The following is a 21056-nucleotide window of genomic DNA, read 5'->3' on the forward strand; positions in this document are numbered from 1 at the left end:
TCACTATTCCTATTTCAAAACTACGTTTAATTCATTGTGTTACTTGGTTTATTTTTAATTGCTTGTGAAATTTTTTAAAATTTTTAAGCATGTAAATTTATAAAGCCTATAAAGTTATTTACAAAGTGCATATCACTTAAATCAAACAGAAGAAATACAAGTCACAGAAAAAAGGGAACACATAAAGTTGCCAAATTGGAGACACTGGTGATTTAGATCAATTACCTCACAGGGCTGCTTCAACAGCATACACCATTCTGCTTAATCTTTTTCACTCTTGATCCCTTTCTATAAATCTATCCCAGCTTACATTTACAACCGCAAACACATGCAGCTCTAGCAGACTGTGACTGAGAGAAAACAGTGAACACAAAATCCATGCACACCTCCACAGATAAACAATAAATTCCTGTCATTTCTTATCAGAGCTTGTGATCACACATGCCTTCTGCTTGAAACACACAGAAAGATGTGAAACAACTAATTCACATTGTTTAAATGGGAAGTGTGTACATTTGCAATTGAAATGCAGAAACACAGACACTCCCATCTACCAGTGATTGACCAACAATAGATCTATCTATCTATCTATCTATCTATCTATCTATCTATCTATCTATCTATCTATCTATCTATCTATCTATCTATCTATCTATCTATCTATCTATCTATCTTGATTATCTGGTTTGGTAGCATTGCAACAGAGCTAAAAAAGCTTCAGGCTAGAAATAAAAAATACAAACAATTTTGATCATATTTTCTGATTACTGCAATATATATATATATATATATATATATATATATATATATATATATATATATATATATATATATATATATATATATATATATATATATTTAAAGGTAAACAAATAAATAATGCAGTAAAGGGGGTGAAATGTTAGGTAGAGAATGAAAATGAATGGAATACTCCCCCTGGTGGATAAACCGACAAGTGATTATAGTGTGTGTTTGTGGACCGGGAGGGATTTGCCTTCAACCCGAGCCCCTGCTGATATTGAATTCATCACAAAGGAGTGAACAACAGTGCTGATGCAATAGAAGAGCTAAGATCCATATTTATAAAATGATATCCAGATCACACACTTTGTCTGATACTGGCTATACAAGCTGAAGGCCAAATATGATGCGGCTAGATAAAATGTTGCTCTGAAATCCACACACCATATACCAATACCAGACTCAAACACACACACACATAAACATATAAGCTGCATATCTATCGCTGACAGCAAAACAAACATGGTGTGCTCAGTTTTTATTAAAATACACCATCCACCAAGCACAAGTCTATGATGACATGGATATGTAAATCTACACCTCAATATTATGGGGGACATGTTGGTTTAACGGCCTTGTCAGAACCTGATGTAAAGTATAAGTGACTCTCGACCACTCATCCACGGTTACGTATGTAAATCCAAACATGCGTATGCAAATCTTGACATGTAAATGCACCACTGAGCTACTTAATGTGCTGATTACAAAAATGGGTCCATTACCAGCAAAAACATGTCATGAGATCTGAGAACTACTCCATTACTAGTCACATCAGACGACTTCAAGAGGGAGCCATTTTAAGAGTTCTTTTAATTTAAACTAAACTATCCCGAAAGCTCTGCTTGTCTGTCTGAATCCCTCGTCCTCCGTGTCTAAGGGTTTCAGTCTGTCTGAGTGAGTGTGTCTGGGTGAGGTCTTGTTTGACTTGTCTCTAGGGAAGATGCTGGAAGGAAATGTCTTCAACGTGATGTGGCGACATGGCCCCAGGGGTCATGTGACAGCTCTAAAATGGCCTTTTGATTCCGATTCACAGCCCATAATAACCATCTTACCAGATCTAAGGCTCTTTTATGTCGCCTCGGCATTCCTACCCAGGGAATTTGCGCTGTCGTCTTGTCCTCTCGCTGCATTTCACCAGGGAAAACTATGCCGCCGAGAGAAAAAGCAAGAAACGGGAGAGTGGGGTGCTTTGTGTGCATTCTTCATAACATCATAACTCACTCTTCTTCCCCAGTCTCAGAAAAACAGTCAGGAAATACCTCGCCTCCTCCAGGCAAAGTTATTGCAGACAATAAAGGTAAGAATGTAGATCTCAAGTGAAGTAGAGCAGTGTAGGGCCTGGGATAGACAAATCACAGCACTTCCTTTTTCTTGCTTTTTTTCATCTCATTTTGGGGCCAAAGAGAGTGAGCGAACCACCTCAGATACAAAACGGCAGAAGGGAACTAGGAAAAAAATCATATGGACATGGTATAATATTTGTCTTGGGCCACAACAGCAAAATCGATTTAAGGTTCTCTTTTCATTTTAAACAGCAACCCTATACGAATATATAATATTTAAGACAAAAACAACTAATGTATGGCCTTCGTGCAGCATGAATAAGGCTTACCTGGCTGAGGACTATGAAGAGTCTGTAGCCTGGAGCAACAATACAGCTTCATTCATTGATCATACCTTCTGAAGATTACAGAATGCTTGTAGCAAAAGACATATGTGCCTTTTCATTTAACAGAACAATTTTTCTTCTTGATGCATTATGGAGCTGAACCCCATTCTGTGCTCCTGAGAATATGTGGAGGAAATGTCTACAATACTCTTTATGCTCCCAAAGCCGTTTTCATCTAGATGCTGCCATCATTCCCAGTGTGAGCTGAATAAACAGTGAGATGACCTATGACCCCAGGCTTTATGATCTCATAAGCTCAAATCCAGTTTGTGGTTCAGCTGGCCATACAGTACACTTGTGTGCATTTATTTCCCACATTACGCTCCTGCGGACTGAGGTTTTCTCTCACGGAAGAATGTCTAGAGCGTGACAAAGACCGAAAGTTAGTAGAATATTTTCTCTGTATGTAGATCCTGTTTGAGCATGTGTAGGTGTATGACTGTAAATGTAATAATAAAAAAAGGAATATCATATTTTCTAATTTAAAAAAAAAAAATAATAATAATAACAATAATAATAAACGAGGGCAGTCTAATTCTTTATGGTAAATTACTAAACCCAGTGGCAGAGTTTGTGCGTGCATGCACAACATTATGATGAGAAAAAGGTAAAAAAGAAAGAAAAGTAGCTTAACTACCTTACTTTTTCCCCTGGTGAGTTACAGCATAAATGATAAGCCTATGTGCAGCTTTTGGTATATTAATAAAATATCTTGGCATGCCATGGGGCTTTACAGTACTACATACTACATCATTCTGACAGTAGTTTGCCTTGCCATTTCTGGAGGTTAGTTGGATAAGTACACATATTTTGAAATCGGTTTGTAAGATGTTGACATACTGTGTAAACATAACCATGAACTTCATGTTTTAGACATCAATATTAAATAACATGTATTTTATATTTATGTAATAGTAAATACATTTATATGATATATAACATATACAATATTTTATACATGATTAATAATAAAACTTTAGTCCAAAAACTACTTATGCCAATTCCCCCTTACAAAGTAAATAAATGGCAAAATTGTCAAAACTACTTTGCATTCTAAAGTTAAAAAACAAAGTGTTTCTGTATAATATTTTAAACCAACTTTACAGTGAAAACCTTATTGCAATAAAATAAGAAAGAGGTATTTATGATAGCACAAGCACTGAGAGATGAGGGCACATTTCCTGCCAGCCAAGAAATGTGTTTTATATGAAAGGAGGCTTGTTCTGTTCTGCTCTGCGCACGGACTGGATTGCGCAACAGGCCAAGGTGGATTGGTCGTGTGTTTGCCAAGCTCCCAGAGAAGCTCCCAACCTCCTTTAAATTCGGACTACCAGTCCCCTTTGAGCAAGAGATGATATATTGCTTCTATTAAAACTGAGAGCCACGGCAATGTCGGATTCAAGCACTGATGAGAGTTTTCCAAACCTCACTGCGTTTCTACAGACTGATTCGTATATAGGACAATATGAGGGAGAACTGCACAGAAGGTAAGCACACCTTAATCAAATGCTGCAAATGCTCACTTGGTTTTATTCTCCATTTTAATAATTTACTCTGTGTTTTTCTTTTTTATCAACATAATAATTTAGATAACTGTAATTTCATACTGTAGTGTTCTTCAGTATGTGCGTCATTCAGGTGGAGCTTGCGGGTCTATGCTAATCCAATCAGAAAGCTGCGTGTTCGGCCCGACGTATCACGCCCTCTAATAAAGAAATCTAAGCTGTCTGCGTTTATATATTAATGCTGCCACGTCTATATGCTCCACATATCAATTAATTAAAGTATTATAAGATTTTAAGTGGATAGTTCACCAAAAGTAAAGTTTGTCATTTACTTGCTGTCATTTAATTCTAGACCTGAACAAAACTTAGTCAGGGTAGGTGTAATTTTTGACAAGAATGAAAAGCAGGCTGTGTGGGATAGAAGTACATCAGTGTGTTAAATGGATTGTACTGTAGTTTAATGGCATACCATGCTAATAAAAACAAGAAACAATCACATAATTTTTAATAACATTACTGGTTATAAAGGGGTAAGTATTGGTTTTAATGGAAAATGGAATTGTTAATAGTTGGTGGTTTTTAATGTTTGTAATAATGGTTGCTATTTTTCAGCAGAGTACCGACTGTTCAGCTAATAGAACTTTAAAACAGACTTTCAGTTGGGAAAATCAGATGTAATTTAAGAACTTTTATACCATTGTTAAGAACCGTAAGTCACAGCCTTGTTTTCATCCATGTGAAATTCAATAATGCACATACCATGATTAAGGTCTGTTGTCATGTTTTGCTGATACTGCATTACTAAATTACCCTTTTTGGATGAGGTATTCCTGTTATTGTTATTCTGTACCTGTTATTCCTTGCTTATTAAGAGCCAAAATGTTGTGAAATTGTGTAACTTTGGCTTTCCTGAACAGACTATCCTTCACCTTAGAATCCTCATGGCACCACCTCATTGTCTCCTCTCGGTTCCATAATAATTTTGGATTGATGTAGTAGCATTTGCCATATTCGGTGAGCATGAGCAGCTTTACTGTGACAGTCAAGAATTCCAGACTTTTTTGATTATTAATGTTCATATAGAACTCATAGTGGAAGATATGGGACTGTCAGTAGTCCAGCAGACAGAGAAAGCAGCTAATTGGCCAGAGCTTGTGAAAACAGGGTGAGATGGCACACAGAGAGACAGCGTCTGAGCTTGGCAGGTTTCCCCTATACCACCAGCCAGTCGTCATACCTTGTTAAAATTCACTTTAATGTCTAGAGCCTCTCAGACAGACACACACACACTAGCACTCGTGCAGGCTTAGGCACATGCACCTGAGACTGGGATGGTTTTTGTGGGGCTGGGAGACAGAAAGTGAAAATTAAGTCAGGCATTGTCAGCAGAATATTGTCCCGGGGGGGGGTTCAGTTCATGATGACAATTTGACAGTAAACTTTCTTAGAAAAGAATACTTGTGTGAAGTATGTAAATGAACATTGCGGTTCAAAATATCCATATCCTCACTCAAAATTTACCTTTTTTTTTTGCTACAGCTTCCTGGTTTATGGATGAATGGTTTTTTTTTGTTTGTTTTTTGTTTGTTTTTTTAAGATGGTTTATCTTATTGTTAGTTGCCTCATTGGTCATGTGTGCATTTATCTTAAAGGTGCCATATGTAAAAATTGAGGTAAAAATCTAAAAATAAATGACCTACATGCATCAAAAGAATGAGAAGAAATAAGGGCAATGATGTCATAAAAAAATGTCAAGTTATAGTGCTGCAGAGATATCAACCTTAATTAGCATTATCATTACTAGCCACGGCCCGACAGGTGTCGTAATACCAGTTTCGGCCATGGGAGGCGGTATGCGGGCAACCTAACCACCAGCCAACCTGCAATACACGAATAACTCGCACGGCTTGTGGGCGTACTTGAACCTGATGTTAATCGTGTGGAAAGTACAGCCCACTACTTCATTTCAGTTCAGGGAAGAGAGCGGAAGGATGGCTGAATCCCTTTTTTTCGGGAAGTTATAACATAGAAATGTATCGAAGGCTGTTCGATAAACGTGCTAATGTTAGCGATGGCTAACCCTAGCTGCGTTTGATAATTAGCTAGCTATAACTTACCCACAGATCTGATCCGGTTTTATCTACCAAAGCCCGTCTCTACCAAGCTGATGCTAAAATGTAACATTACCTAAGAAGCTTGAAATGTCTTCGATGATAAATCACCAAATGCTGTAAACATACAGAGAGTCCTATCAGCCCTATTGACTTCTTAACGTTGATAAAAAAAACACTGATTGATCGATATTATGTATGAGGAATACATTTTGGTCATTTGTAGCCTAGTGTATCTTTCAACAGTGTTCTTTTTTTTTTTTTTTTACTATAGTAGAGATGATCGGTTCAAGAGTGCTAGGGATCTGCCGTGTAACATTTACAAGTGCCAAAACGGTATTGTTTGAATTGCGTCATAAAATTGACAGAATCTGATATTTATTTATATCATAACTAACCTGCTCTGTCTAGTCTGTTGGTCCTCTTTGCTTCGTTGTTTTTCTGTGCGTGAGAAAATTGATGTGTGGCGTGAAAGCGTGTGAAAAGAGTCAATTGTGTGTGTATCACGGTGAATGCTTGAGAGTTGGCAGCTCTGGTTACGTTGGTTGGCGCTAGCTTGGTCAACATCAGCTGTCTGATGTTGACCAATGATGTTGACAGAATGCTGTCTGTCAAATTAATTTAATTCAAATAATGTGTATATACAACTCAAAATGTAATATGAACAAAACAAATATGAACATATTCACTGGTAAAGGTGAAGGGGAGTAGCTTGAAGATGTCATGTTTCAAAATCACTTGAAATCACCCAACGTTCCTCTGGAGGCAAAACGTCCTCTTAGGCTTCGGCTATGGCTCTAGGGTTGTTGTGAAGGTAGGGGCGGAGCATAGAGACTATGCCGTTACTCTAGAGTAGACCAATTCACTTTATCGAGGCATACTGTCCCAATCTGGTATGGTATGTGGAGTGTGACTTAATTTTTTTGCCAGACATGGCACATGGCACCTTTAATGGTGATTATTACATTTGTATATAATAATCATTTCATGTGACAAGGTGTGCAAGCAGGTTGCTATCATGTGATGTGAGAATGAGTCAATATGAGAAGTAAAAAATGTCAAATAACATTTTAAATCTGTGGGGAAAATAGTTAAAATTAAAGTGGGGAAAAAGGAAAATTAATGCATACTTATGTAGTGTAAAAATAATAAACAGGAAATGAGTTTTTCAATTTGAGTAAAAAAAAAAAGCTCTGGTTCTGAATTCCAAAGAAAGTTTTGTTGTTATCATATATATATATATTCCCCGGGCGCCGCAGCATAAATGGCTGCCCACTGCTCCGGGTGTGTTTTCACAGTGTGTGTGTGTGTTCACTGCTCTGTGTGTGTGCACTTTGGATGGGTTAAATGCAGAGCACAAATTGGGTCACCATACTTGTCTGTCACGTCACTTTCTTTTTTTTTTTTTCATATAGAAATATATATATATATATATATATATATATATATATATATATATATATATATATATATATATATATATATATATATATATATACTGTATTTTTTTTATTTTATTTTATTTTTTATTTTACAAAGCTGCAGCCATATGTCAGTGGATGTGCATCAGCAGCAGGGATGTTTTTGTATGCATTTTATTTTGTGTAGCACTGGAATGGAAAGCAGACTGTGGATGAGAGCTGTGCGGGAGAAAACACTTCTGCTCTATAACAGGATTTGCCACTGATGACAACCGCATCGAACACACAGCAACACATTAAAAACTTCAAATTCCAGTGTGACATCGCCACTCATTATATCACGCCCAGCTGCTCTTGTTTGAATGAAAAGGCTCTGAGCCTTTTAAGGATCCTGACCATGCTTTCTGTATGCAACACCTACAAAGATCAAGTAAAAATTGTAATGAAAACCATTAGAATTAACAGCAATTTTTACTGTCTGAAGGATTGACAGCCACTTCCCTTCTAAGATGGAAGTTTTTTTTTTTTTTTTTTTTCTGCTGAGGACCAGTTCGAGGTGCTGCAGATGACGCTTCTACCCTAGTGTGAGTCATTACATCCTGATATCTCTCTCTTTCAGCCCTGTGTGCAATGCCGTATTTATTGCTTCAGAAATGAATCAGTTTGATTGATTGCCTTCATCACTGATAATGGCCCCTTTCCTCTTGGGAGCCAGAGATGAAGCTGTTGGCACTTTTAAAGAGCCTGTCGGTCATAATATTCACTGTACATAAAGTAGTGAGTTAAAAGATGGTGTAGCGGCATCATTATACATATACTCAAAGTTACATTTTATTCATTAGCCAGGTCTGAATCCACCTCTGACGTTTGTACAAAATTGATCCAGAATTCCATTTGTTAGGGGCCAACCTTGTAATTGTGCACCCCACCCACCCCTTTTCCTTTCATAAGTAAACATGTCATACCACCTTTGCCTTCTGCCAACAGAGAACAACCACTAATTTTTTTGCTGCCTCATTTATTCTTGCCTTCTTAATATTCCCTTTCTCAGACAATGTTTTTGATAAGGTTCATTTCTATTCAGAATGGTGCACCCAGGGGACTGGATAAACGCAGAGCTTAAATGGGGTGGGAAACAAAAACCAAAAGTAATGTTATTTAGAGAATAAGATTTGAATAAGATGGCATACACCAATTAAGCCCATTCTGGTGCTGCGACACTCGCGAGGAATGCATAAACGGGTTTCTTCCTGAACTCCTGTGCGCATGCAAAACTTTTTTTTTTTTTCATTAAACTTCAAAACGTGCAGTCAGGCATTCTGCGGGTGCACGCGGGGACTCAGAATTGGTTATGAGGTGATCTCCGTCTGTGATATTTATGAGCAGCTCTTGGTTTGTAGGCAATGGTAGCTCTGTCAAGCCACGCACACGGTTTTTCTCCCTCTGGTGAAACACATTTGTGTAATGCAGGTGGTGGTTGTTTATCTGTGAGCTTATTCGTCATTTTACATGATCTATATTTCAAATGTTCTGAAAGATTGTTTAAAACAAGGTGGGTTTGTGTGTTAGCATGTTGCATTGTTTATAGGGAGGGCTGTAGGGGTGATTCTAGAGCCTCACACATCTAGAGGGGTCAACAAAAATTACAGTAGGGTTCATGTATTATACATAAATAATGATACCGCAAACCTTGCTTTGTGTAAGCGTTATATTAGTTTTAATAATATACCAAGAGTCGCACAAACATAAATAACATATGGAAGCCTATTTCTGTAAAAAAGTAAAAGTAAATTGCATTTACACTTTAAGATATCTTCAGATTTGCAACTTGAGATTTAAATATTGCAGTTACAAGAATCAAAGGTGCATTGCAAGATCTAAATTCGAAATGATTGTCAACTCACTTATTATTAATGTCATTCTGTAATGGGAACTAATTGTAGTTCTATATGATCCTTTAGAGGCTTGAGCTGTCCTCATTCATTGCATTTGCTTGGAGAGAGTACTTTATTCCAATTTTTTTTTTCGTATTCCAAAGACAAATAAGAAAGAACATAGTCATACAGGTTTACAACAACATGAGATCGATTTTCTTTTCTGGAACCAAACTTTATTAACATGCAGTAGAGCAACGTGATTTGGAAAACCACTGTGGTGGATTCATGGGTGAGGGATGACAGAGACAGTTGGAACCCACAGCAATTTTTGGACTCGAGATCCTTGCTTAAGGGCTCACAACACTGGTCAGGGATAGACACTGTATGAAGCCAGCAGCCCTTCAGTAGTATGCTGGCATTCACCAGTATGCCGCTTCACACCAATAATCAAGTCATGGATGCTAAGCTCTCTCACACTGCACTACACCATTATTATTCATGAGCTTATTTTCCCTTTGTCTTTGCGGTGCCTTTAAGAAGCCCCAGGTAAAGATTCACCTGGACCATTTCACTGTTTGCTGAAGAAAATAGCATTTGGTCATAAGATAATAACTTGGCGAACGATTTTGTATCATCAGCTTCCTGCAGTTACATCCTGATTGGCAGCTGTTTAATCCCTCTTGGACATTTCAAGGGGCGATTGTTTTTGCTTTAGCATTATAGAAGTCTAGAAGACACTGAGTGAAGGTACTTGGTTCGTTTTATTTTATTTTATTTTTTTTGTTTATTGTAGTCATTGTAGTTTTTTGTATTGTAGTTATTAAAAGAACAGTTCACTGAGAACAAATTAAATTTACCCAACCTCAGACCATCCAATAGAATGATCAGCTTGTTTTTTTAGTTTTTTCATTGGAACAAATTTAGCATTACATCACTCACTTAAGAATGGAACTTCTACAGTGAATGGCTGCAGAGAATGAGAGTTAAAACAGCTGATAAAAACATCTTGTGATGTGAAATGCTGTGTGTTTATAATAAATCCATTGTTATGATGTTTTAACTTGAAAAAGTTGATTCTGGACAAAATATGAGTCCATAATAACACTTCCTCCAGTGGAAAAGTCCATACCCTATTGTCCTCCCACATTAAAATTCACAGACATATTTCTTTAGAACTGTTTAGTTCTTTTTTTTTTTTTCATTTATTAATTTTTTGGGTAAATTGTGCTTGATATGATGTTTCTTTGCCGATTCAGACTTGATAACTTTTTCAATATTACAGAAGGAGGACTCATATTTTGGCCTGAAGCAACAGTTTGAATTTCAAACACTCAGCTTTTTGCTTTACAAGATGTTAATTTATGGACTGGTGCCATGAGGGTTATTTATGGATTGTTATGATGTTTTCATCAGCTGTTTGGACTCTCCTTCTCACTTTAGAATATCAACTGGTGAGAAAGTGATGTAATGCTTATTTTTCCATAAACTGAGAAGAAATTAAATGGAGAAAAAGTCTGACTTCTTACAAACTGCCTCATAATAAAGGAAAGGTTTTTCCAGCTTTTTAGATCATACCATATTAATTTTACACCTTATACTTGTTTGTTTGGCTCATTTATTTTCTTAATTTTACAAAAGAAATGAACTCTCATCTCCCACATGAACACCCCAGATCAATGCATCTGGAGCATGTGTGCTAACCACTAAACCACAACTCAAGTAAGAGTTTTAATTCCAAGGTGTATCACCTTTAAAAAAAGAACCTGAGTATTTTTTAAAAGACACAGTCAATACTGGCTGAGTCAGGCAAAGGCTTAGTCCCCGATGGCAAATCCAGAAGACAAAAACAGGACTTGTGTCCACATCCTTCTTCTTTAATTGGTTAAATTAACGGTTAAGATGTGGTTTGTGTCAGCAGAAGCTCAGCAAGAAGTTTCCTGTCCTCTCTTTCTCTGGCTTTCTCATTCATAATAGTGTGCTTCTTTAACTTTTTTTTTTCTTGTTTGTTTTATTCTTTGCTGGAAATGGCATTTTGAATTTTTTTAGAAATTATTTCATTACTAGCATTTTATGTATATGGAGAAAACAAAATTAAATAGTATTTTCATGTTGTTGTTGTTTTTTTTAGCCTATTTCAACATTTGCAGTTTGATTAAAAATTACGTGCAGTAAAAAATTCTGATTATGAAGTTATATTTAAAAAAATATATTTTTAAAGTATTTAAGATATGTTATATTTTCCTTGTTTTTTTTTCTCGCTTATCTAACACGTTGTTCTTACTGTTGTCTCTCCTTGGAAAATAATGGTGCTTAATGTTGAATATAATGATCATTAAAAAATGTTGGTATAATAGAAACGCTTTCATATTTTGGACAGCTGTAATTTGTGTGAAAAAAAAAAGAAATCGTTTATGGTTATTTCTATTCATTAAATAATCCTGGGGAAGAAATGGATCATGGTTTCCACAAAAATATTAAGCAGCACAAATGTCAAAATTAATAACAAGGGGAAATGAATTGAACATTAAATCAGCATATTAGACTGATTTTAGCTTATTAGACTAGGCTTTAGTACCCATTATAATCAGTGATGCTGTCTTCACTGGATACGGTGCGGCACGACAACACAACACATTTTTGATTGTAAACTGCTGCTTCGTTCTATTTATAATGTACTAAAGAAAAAGTTGCTTTGTCATGTGACGTCTCCAGCATAGACAGATTTTAGCTGTTGCGGCACAACACAACAATTGTCGCCACCGGTGAAGTCACAGTGTTATTAAGCATAAGAGCCTCAAAACAATTTGAAATCTTACCAACAATCTGAATAATTAGAAATGCATACTAAACAGCTTTCAAGCCAGAGTAACAAAAAGTAAAACAAAATGGTAGTCTTAACAAAGTACTCTGAAGTTAAATAAACATCTGATACTAAAACTACGCTACTTTTACCACTTAGCTCACCATCCCACACTGCAGATATTAAACCATCAGCACTTCCTGTTTCTCTGGAGTCCCTCTTTACCTCGTTCCGCTCCAAAGCTTAACTGCGCTTTTGAGTTTGGGTTTTGACGCCTCTGGGTGTACGCAAGAGAGCCTCTAAAGCAGTGAAAGACCCTCTGTGACACTTTTATGGCTGTGCAGGGATGCCAGGGGCAGAAATGGGAGGTGTTTGCTGCTGTGTGTTTTCATCCGCGTGTAAGTGAGCCATTCGTGCGAAAAACGCTGTGTCATGATGAGTCAGCTCACCCCGGGGCTGTTAGCGTAGAAGATGAGACATGTGTGAGTGCCCTCGCTCCTCTAACAATCTCTCTCGAGCTCCCCATGCTCATCCACCAACGCGTCCCCCCTCAAAGAGCGCAGCGATTCACCAAAACGTGCTTTCAAGAGGACAAGATCGAGTGGACGAGTGTAGCCTCTTTTAAAACTGACCGGAGGTGCAGCACGCACCACTTTGTGGCCACTCCTGGTCGCCTTGAATCATTGTTATTACAGAATGGGAGAAAGCTTGTTATTATATCCGCGATGGCAGGCTGTGGCGTTTCCTGCATTCCCTCCCTCTCTTCGGTGCCTCCAGCAGGGCGAGCTAAGCACTGAATCTTTCAGAGCTCAAGTCCGTTTGACCACCGGACTGAGTAAGCGACGGCCTGCTGAAAGATTTGTTCAGGGGGTGATTAAGTTGCTCCATCTGCTCCACGGGGGTCATATTTTTCCCTTTCGTACATCCAGCCGTGCTGATAGACGTCTGAAAAAAGCCTTGTGGATCTCAGTGTGTGGCCCATCAGAGCTAACTCAAGGCTTAAGGCATTGAAATAACAAAAGCTCAATTGTTTTTTTTTTGTTTTGTTTTTTTTTTTTCTTGCAGGTTTGTGGAATATTCATTCTACATCTTTTAGCAGCTTCTTCCATAAACTTCAGGTTTTTTGTTTGTTACAGTTGAGGAAATCTTTGCAAGTAGTTTTGCTTATCATCTGACAAGCTGTGACTTTAAATCTGTGTCTGGGCTGTTAACTGTCAAAACAGTAATCGGTCGAGCGGTTTGGTCATTTGTGTTTATCTGGGAATCATCAGGAAGAGATTCTGCCTGTTTTTCCCTTCGTCTGTCCATCTGTTCGCTCTCTCCCCATCTCTCTCGCTTTCTCTCTATGTGATTAAGAGCAGCGTTTGAGAGGCCACTTGACGGCACCCATCACCCTGTTGTTCCTCAAGTTTTAATGAGCACTTTAAACTCCCAGAGGAACCCAAATGAGCGGTTCCCATCGGTAATTATTCCTAACACTGCCATGAATATGCACGCAGAAGTCCCAGCTGGGCCCAACACTCTTTACATTCAAACACCACCTAAAGTCTTGCATGATTTTACCTCAGTTATACACCATTTCTAATGGATGGGCAAGCATGGCAAATGGCAAACAGAGCCAATATGTTCACTAATCATCCTTTTCTAGTATTTTTTTTTTTTTTTTTTTTGTCTTCTCTACATTCTGGCAGTAGGACAAGGCCATATTAGGCATCTTATGATTATTACGTAATTGGTTGATCATTAAAATATATATATATATATATATATATATATATATATATATATATATATATATATATATACATAAATGATGCTGCATAGACAGCAACAGAACTGACAAGTTCACAGCCCATAAAGGTAGTAAGGAAATTGTTAAAATAGTCCATGTGACATCAGTGGTTCTGTATACAGACGATGAACTAAGAGAGAAGGGTGTTCTATATCAGAACTCTGGCTTCTGCATCAGCTCTCGGATTTCATCAAAAAAAAAATAATAATTTGAGTTCCCAAGAAGTGTGGTATGACATGATGGTAAGTAATTTATTACAGAATTGTAAGTTTTTGGGTGAACTTTCCCTTGAAGACGCAGATCCCTGCTCATTTCTCAGTGTGAACAGTGTTTTGCTTAAAGGGGGGTTGAAATGCTCGTTTTCACTCAATATCCTGTTAATCTTGAGTACCTATAGAGTAGTACTGCATCCTTCATAACTCCAAAAAGTCTTTATTTTTATCATATTTATAAGAGAAAGATAGTCTGTACCGATTTTTCCCGGAAAAACACGAGCGCCTAGAGGCGTGACGTGTGGGCAGAGCTAAAGAATCACGAGCATCAGTAGGATTTTGCGTTGAGAGCGTTTGGAAGCTGACACAGATCCAGAGGCTGAAATTTAACAAGAGCAGCATCAGCAAAGGCGTCTCTATGTGGTATGTACTGAAACTCTATATATTTACTTAGCGGTTTTGGAAAAGGACTAAGTTCCACTTTATGTCGTCTTTTTTTTTTTTTTTTTTTTTTTTTTTAAGCTGTAACGTTACATGTGGAAAGTGCAGTTTGATGACAACATAGCATGTTGTTTACTTGATGTGCTTACGCGCTGATAGCTAAGTTAACAACACAGAGATATTTGAAGCAGTTTTACTCGTGCAGTTTGATGACAACATCGCATGTTGGTTACTTGATGTGCTTACACGCCGATAGCTAAGTTAACAACACAGAGATATTTGAAGCAGTTTTACTCACCGCCTGCGGTTCCAACACACGATCGTGACCCTTTTTCGTTGGGACTGCATTATCCTTAAGAAATAAACAATGTGCAAATCCAGCGTCAAACTGGGGCTTGTTTGTAAAACAAGCATCTTCGAAATGCAGGGGAACAAACACAAACACTTGCACAACTCCGTTGATGCTCTGTAAAAATAAACTCCATCCACTGGTCCCTTAATGCTGTTTCTCTTTTGGTAATCTGTGCAGGGTTGTCTTGCCCTGGCAACCAAAAACACACTTGTTTTGTGACTTTCGAGATGCTCTCGCTCTGATCAGTGAATGTCTCTCCTCCTCTGCTCTGCTATACGGGAGCACGCGCTCTTCCGGCAGAAGTGCCTTAGGACCCATATAAGGAAATTCCGCTCCATCTAACGTCACACAGAGCCATACTCGGAAAAAAAACTTTCCGAAACTTGTGACAAACCTGAAGAGGTTTTTTTGGAGCAAAAATACTCCTTCAAACGTACAACTTAATTTTTGAAACTTTGTCCATGTTTAGCATGGGAATCCAACTCTTTAACAGTGTAAAAAACTCAGTTTGCATGAAATAGCATTTCACCCCCCCCTTTAAGAAAAAAAAAAGGCAGAATACTTAAAAATATGTCAAGCTACAAATGAGATTTCATCAGCAGGCTGATGTTTTGTTTTCCTGAGTATTTCACACATTTCATGCAGACTTTAAAATATGGTACGTTTTAACAAATCAGTTTAATTCAGCGGGTTTAATTTATTCAACATTTACTCTTTTCACTTTAAAATTGTGAACACATGTCCACACACTCTGAATTTTACCCACTTTCTAGACTGTCATCACTAATTTACGTCAGATCAAATTTTTCATGTCTTTTTGGTGAAAGCAGTAAGATTAAAGGAACAGAAGAGTGAGGAATTCCTTTGAAAAGCCTTTCTAAAGGTTACAAATTCTTTTTTAATCACTGTGTGTTGGCGAGTGTGTTTCACACGACAAACTTTGTTTAAAAGAGCCGTGTGTGTATTTCTGCTCCTGTGACTCATTAGCCAGATCTTCTGCGCAAAATAACTTTCAAATAAAAGTTGTTCTTTTTTTTCTGTAATGCAAAGCTGACAGAGAAAGTTGAATATGAGTGATCTTTTTGTGTGAACTGAAGAGAACAACTGTCTGAACTCTGGTTCGTAGAAGTGAGAGATATGAAGCTTGGGTCCGTAATGTCTTTCATTTGTATGTTCTCTTTGTATATTTCTGTCCCGCTCTCTATCTCTGTTGTGACTTCAGATACAAGCGGTTTTCCGAGCGTCTGGCACAGCTGGAGGAGGCAGAAGGGGCCTTTGATTACTTCACACTGAGCTACCAGTCGTTCGGAATTCAGCGGCGATCCGACAACAGTCTGGTCCTTAGGGAATGGGCACCGGGAGCGGAGGCCGTCTTCCTGACTGGGGATTTCAGTAAGTGTCAACATTTAGAGAGGTCTGTTGGTTACATCCAGACACAGACCCTTACTAATAGACAGATTTATGAAGCAAAGTACAAGAGGTTTATTGTTTCCAAAGAAACATGCTTTCATTTTAGGCCGCTATTGCTTGAAATTCTCTTCGCGTTTGCAGGGTGAGGAATCTGAGTGAGTTTACATAGAGTGATTTTTTTAAGCCGTAATGATGTGTGTTGCCAATTGTGCGCTTGTCTGGATTGTTTACAAGTAGTCTGACAGTATTGTTCTTTTAGAGACAGAGAGGACGAGAGAGTTGGACTGATTTTCTGTTGTTAAGTTTTACTCCATTAAAAGCCGATTTGGAGTCTGTTAGAAGCAGGGTTCAAGATAAGGCTCAATTCCTTCTAATCTTGAAGTAACAGGAACACATCCTGCAGTTTGCGTTGTCCCGACTGCCAAGCTTCACCACTGTGTCTGAAAATTAAACTGATGCCCTGGTGGTAAAGTGTGACAGAGATCGATTGATTGGCAAAACGTTGACAATTTTCATCCAAGCTTTGTTTACATATGGAAGAAAGTCCTTGGTCATATGCAAACTAGCCACAATTATACTTTAACATCACTGGTCAATTAAGGTCACAAAGGCATTAGTATTAACGATATTGAAAACAGTTGCTACTTTATACAAGCATGATTTTTTTGTGAATTCTTAAAGAAACTTTACTGTCCCTTTTGACTGATTTAATGTATCCGTGTTAAATCAAAGTATTCTTTTCATAAAAAAAGAAGAAGAAAAAACATTCCCCAAAGACCACTGCATCCCTAGATCTCACTGTCATTTTTACAGCGCTAACACCTAAAAGAGGCTCATTATTGGCTGACACATGAACAGTGCTATCAGCGAACACAATTCATTTTTAGTGACAACCCATTCTCACTCCAAAGGCGTCAAAAACCGAAGCATGGTCAAGCGCCCCTAGCGTCACTTTTATGACGCCAAATGTGCCTCTCGGCGTCGAATATCGAAGCACTACGACCTTCATTGCTTTCAGTGGGAAACTTTTGGCGTCAGAATTCGACACGACGAGGACATGAGATGTTTATCGCTATGAAATCACGTTCAAGAAGTCTCATTCAGCACACATCGCGATACTTGCTATCAGTTCCACAGTTTGGGTGAGTAGTCGTATATACGCTCTTTTAATGCCTTTTATAAATGTATTCTGTCTTATTTATTAATCAGATTAGTGCCATATGTTTAATCGCTGTATCATATCGGTCATCCGCGGCTGTCTTTGCGTTTCATTGCGTTTAAATAAATGAACACAGCTGCTAATTAGTGTGATTAAACTATATCTGCCACGTGACGTGCCATAGACCTTCAATCCGTTTTATATTATTATTAATTTCAGGATCAATGATGTAAGTTGTATTTGTAGTAAAATCATGGTAATCACGACTCTTACAATAGTAATAAATGAAATGTGAAGTTAAAACACAGTAAACAGGACATTAGTAACTGTAACTGTAGTTTTACTATGGTATATTAATAATCAATACAACAATACAATAATCACCAAACCAGCTGTTTGTATCACTGTAATGTTAGTGTTTTTATGTGCTTTTATATGACAGATATCACAGTAATCATATGTTCTGTACCATGCTTTTAATACCTTTTAATGTAAATCCAAAAAAAAAAAAAAAAAAAATCAAATTAAAAATAAATAATAAAACATGCATTTTTCCATTTTGCAGTTCATTGATATCAGTTTATATTTAAATATATATTTATATATATTTATTATATCTAAATATTTTGCTCACAGATCATTATTGACATTCTGTATATAATTCAATTTTATTTTCTCTCCCCTTTTTTTATTTTTTTGTATATTTTTAGCTGAAAAGACGTAAAGGAAGCCCAGTGGTGTTTCTGGAGAGCTATTCCTTCAGAAATGGAGAAGACAGAAAGCTGCGGAGGCAGATATTTGCAGCAGTAAGTCTGTGATAGTTTGTCCCTTTTATCAAACATTCCTGCTGTTATAGATTGTACAGCAGTTGTTGTTTCTTAAACTGTTGCACTGTCCAAATACCCACACTTGCCATCTTTGCACTTGACCACTTGATTACTTATTTGACGTCTTTCCTGTATTTGGCCTAGTGTTCAAGAGAGCATGATGACCACAAGTGTGTGTCGAACTTTTCATGACCTGATGACTGTGTTTCCCAATCCTGGTCCTGGAGAACCCCAGCACTGCACGGTTTTGGTGTCTCTCTTATCTGACAAACACACTTTTGAGGTCTTGGAGTCTTCACTGATGAGCTGATGAGTTGAATCAGGTGTATTTGATCAGGGAGACATCTCAAATGTGCAGTGTTGGCCTTCTCCAGGACCAGGATTGGGAGCCACTGCCTTATGGGACACAGGTTTAGTGTGTGTTAAGGACGCTGTGCTTTGGCATTATTAAGACCGGGCAAAGTCTCGTTCACACACTGTCACGTACACACACTCTCAAATGGCCAAGACTGCAAGTGTGGGTATCTGGACAGGGTCAAAGTCTTAAAAATGATCCCTAAACACAGTCGCACATCACAGTCTTAATAATCCAGTTTAACACTTGTATGATATTGTACAAGCCCCAGGACGGTCTCATCTGACACTATCAAAAGAATTCATATGACTATAGCTTGCTATTAATTACTTGCTTTCTTGCTTTACTTGCTTAATTATACAGCATCTTTACAGCGGTGTAATGTACAAGTTGCACGTAATTAATAATATTTCCTTCCTTCTGTCTTACAGGATTTTTTTGAGATAATGCTGTTCTTCTTTTTCAGGTCTAAAATATCAAGCTCAACGGCTCACTCAAGAGCCAACCCTCACAAACCTTCCTAAAAACTAAAAGAGCTATTACTGAGTCTCAGCGAATCTTGCCATGATCAGCTCTTCCCAGGTACATTTGTTTAGAATATTTTTTAATCAACATTTACTCATCAAATGCTCTGGTCTTAATCTTATTTTAAATTAACTTAATTATGTTTAATGAGCAATGTTAATTGCACAAGGAGTAAGTAGAGATTATCTTGTTTCACAGAAGAGAAGGAAGACCAAGGAAATGATTTGCTCAGGATGAGAAATGAAGATGGCCATCTTGTGCTCAAACAAACAGAAGTCCTCTGGTATGTGTGTGTTGAAGCAATGCTGTGTTATACAACATTTTATGATGATCTCTCACAGAACTGGTCATGTCAGCCTTGATTTCTTTTTATACTATTACAATTACAGCATGTTAGCAAAGTGTGACTGGACATTTTTAATATGTTTTTAAAAACACACCACCTGTTTTAAGAGTAGACAAGTCTCATGAAATTGGTTTAGTTGATATAAACACCAATTGACATTATTTAATTGTTTTCTAAATGTTATGTTATAAATTGTGAATTGATAGTTGATTGGTTCGAAGCCAGGCCTTGCACTGCACAGACTAAAACACGTTTGTGAGAGAAGTCAGGAACTTTAGAGAAAGATTCTAGAGGAAGAAAACACATTTACTGCAACAATAGATGAATTCTAGAGTCTCTGAGAACTACACATGCTAATGCAGTCTCATGAGCAAGACCTTTGCCTCTGTAACTTTTTCTTAATTCTTGCAGAATGACATTTTTATTGCAGTATTTTAATTTTTACAGATGATCTCATCAGCCATATGAGGGGTTTTGACCAAGTGATGCTCTTGAAAGGAGTGAAAGAAGAGGATGTGGTAAATTGTCTTCAGAGAAAAAGCTTCTCAAAAGGTCTTAAAGCAGCTTGAAGAATGGTAAGTGTACAGTACTACAAGGGCCATAGTTGCTCACACTGCTAAAATCACACAGAACATAAGCTGAGCTCTCTGTCCATTAAACAACTTCATCTGGATTGTTTGTTTCACTTTGACCAGGTCTGGGATGTTAGGACTGAGAGATCCTCTGGGCTGAGAACAAGCTACACCACATCAGTGCTGGATATCAACCACAAACTGTTTCCAGACACGAGAGAAGAAGATCATGATGGGGAGATGAAACCAGTTTAGATGTGATGATGGGAATCATTATTTTCTGAAACCGTATCACATGTCTTATATGTATCACATGATCTGTATCACAGTTGACTGGATGGGACTGTGTGACTTTTAAGGACATTTCATCACTCATCTGTGTGAACTGATTTATATATGAGGTTAATGTATTTTTGATGATAATTATTTTCATTGAATCTTATTTGTCTTGATGCTACTTTATCAACTTTATAGTCTATGCTTCAATAAAATGAAAATGCTGAATATTGTGTTCTGAAGATTCTTGGTAAATACATAATTTTACTAGGTAGGCTCATATGTGTTTATTTTAGACTTGGAAAAACGACATATTAATTATTGGGATTATTTTTTATTTAAGACATAAACATTTTTGATCGGATTAATAACATCTGGGACATCAGTACACCAGAAAGTAATTTTTTTATACTTTAGTAACAAATATGCAATTTTTTTGTGAAATAAAGGGAGTTACGAGATTAATTATTCTGCATTACAAGATGGTGCCATGGGCTTTATTGTTACAAACACTTGAGGGATAACTGAGAATGTAGCAGGAATGATCAACGTGGATCTAGTAATGTATTAAAACCAAGAGCACACACATTACTGATGTCCAGTAC

General features: G+C 37.3%; 1 protein-coding gene and 1 long non-coding RNA gene across 2 annotated transcripts in view; both read left to right on the forward strand.

The window, feature by feature from the left end:
- Positions 1-3830: 3830 nt before the first annotated feature.
- gbe1a (glucan (1,4-alpha-), branching enzyme 1a) overlaps positions 3831-21056 on the forward strand; it is a 138113-nt gene continuing 120887 nt past the window's right edge. Inside the window, exons 1-2 of the mRNA XM_052566505.1 lie at positions 3831-3957; positions 16204-16373. Coding sequence (XP_052422465.1) covers positions 3860-3957; positions 16204-16373 — 268 coding nt within the window. The 5' untranslated portion in view covers positions 3831-3859. The remainder of the gene's footprint in view (positions 3958-16203; positions 16374-21056) is intronic.
- On the forward strand, positions 19222-20180 carry LOC127965819 (uncharacterized). Its single transcript, XR_008155491.1, has 3 exons — positions 19222-19314; positions 19456-19540; positions 20051-20180. It is a non-coding gene; the product is annotated as an uncharacterized LOC127965819 (long non-coding RNA).

Source organism: Carassius gibelio, chromosome B10, assembly GCF_023724105.1.
Source record: "Carassius gibelio isolate Cgi1373 ecotype wild population from Czech Republic chromosome B10, carGib1.2-hapl.c, whole genome shotgun sequence".
Classification (NCBI taxonomy): domain Eukaryota; kingdom Metazoa; phylum Chordata; class Actinopteri; order Cypriniformes; family Cyprinidae; genus Carassius; species Carassius gibelio.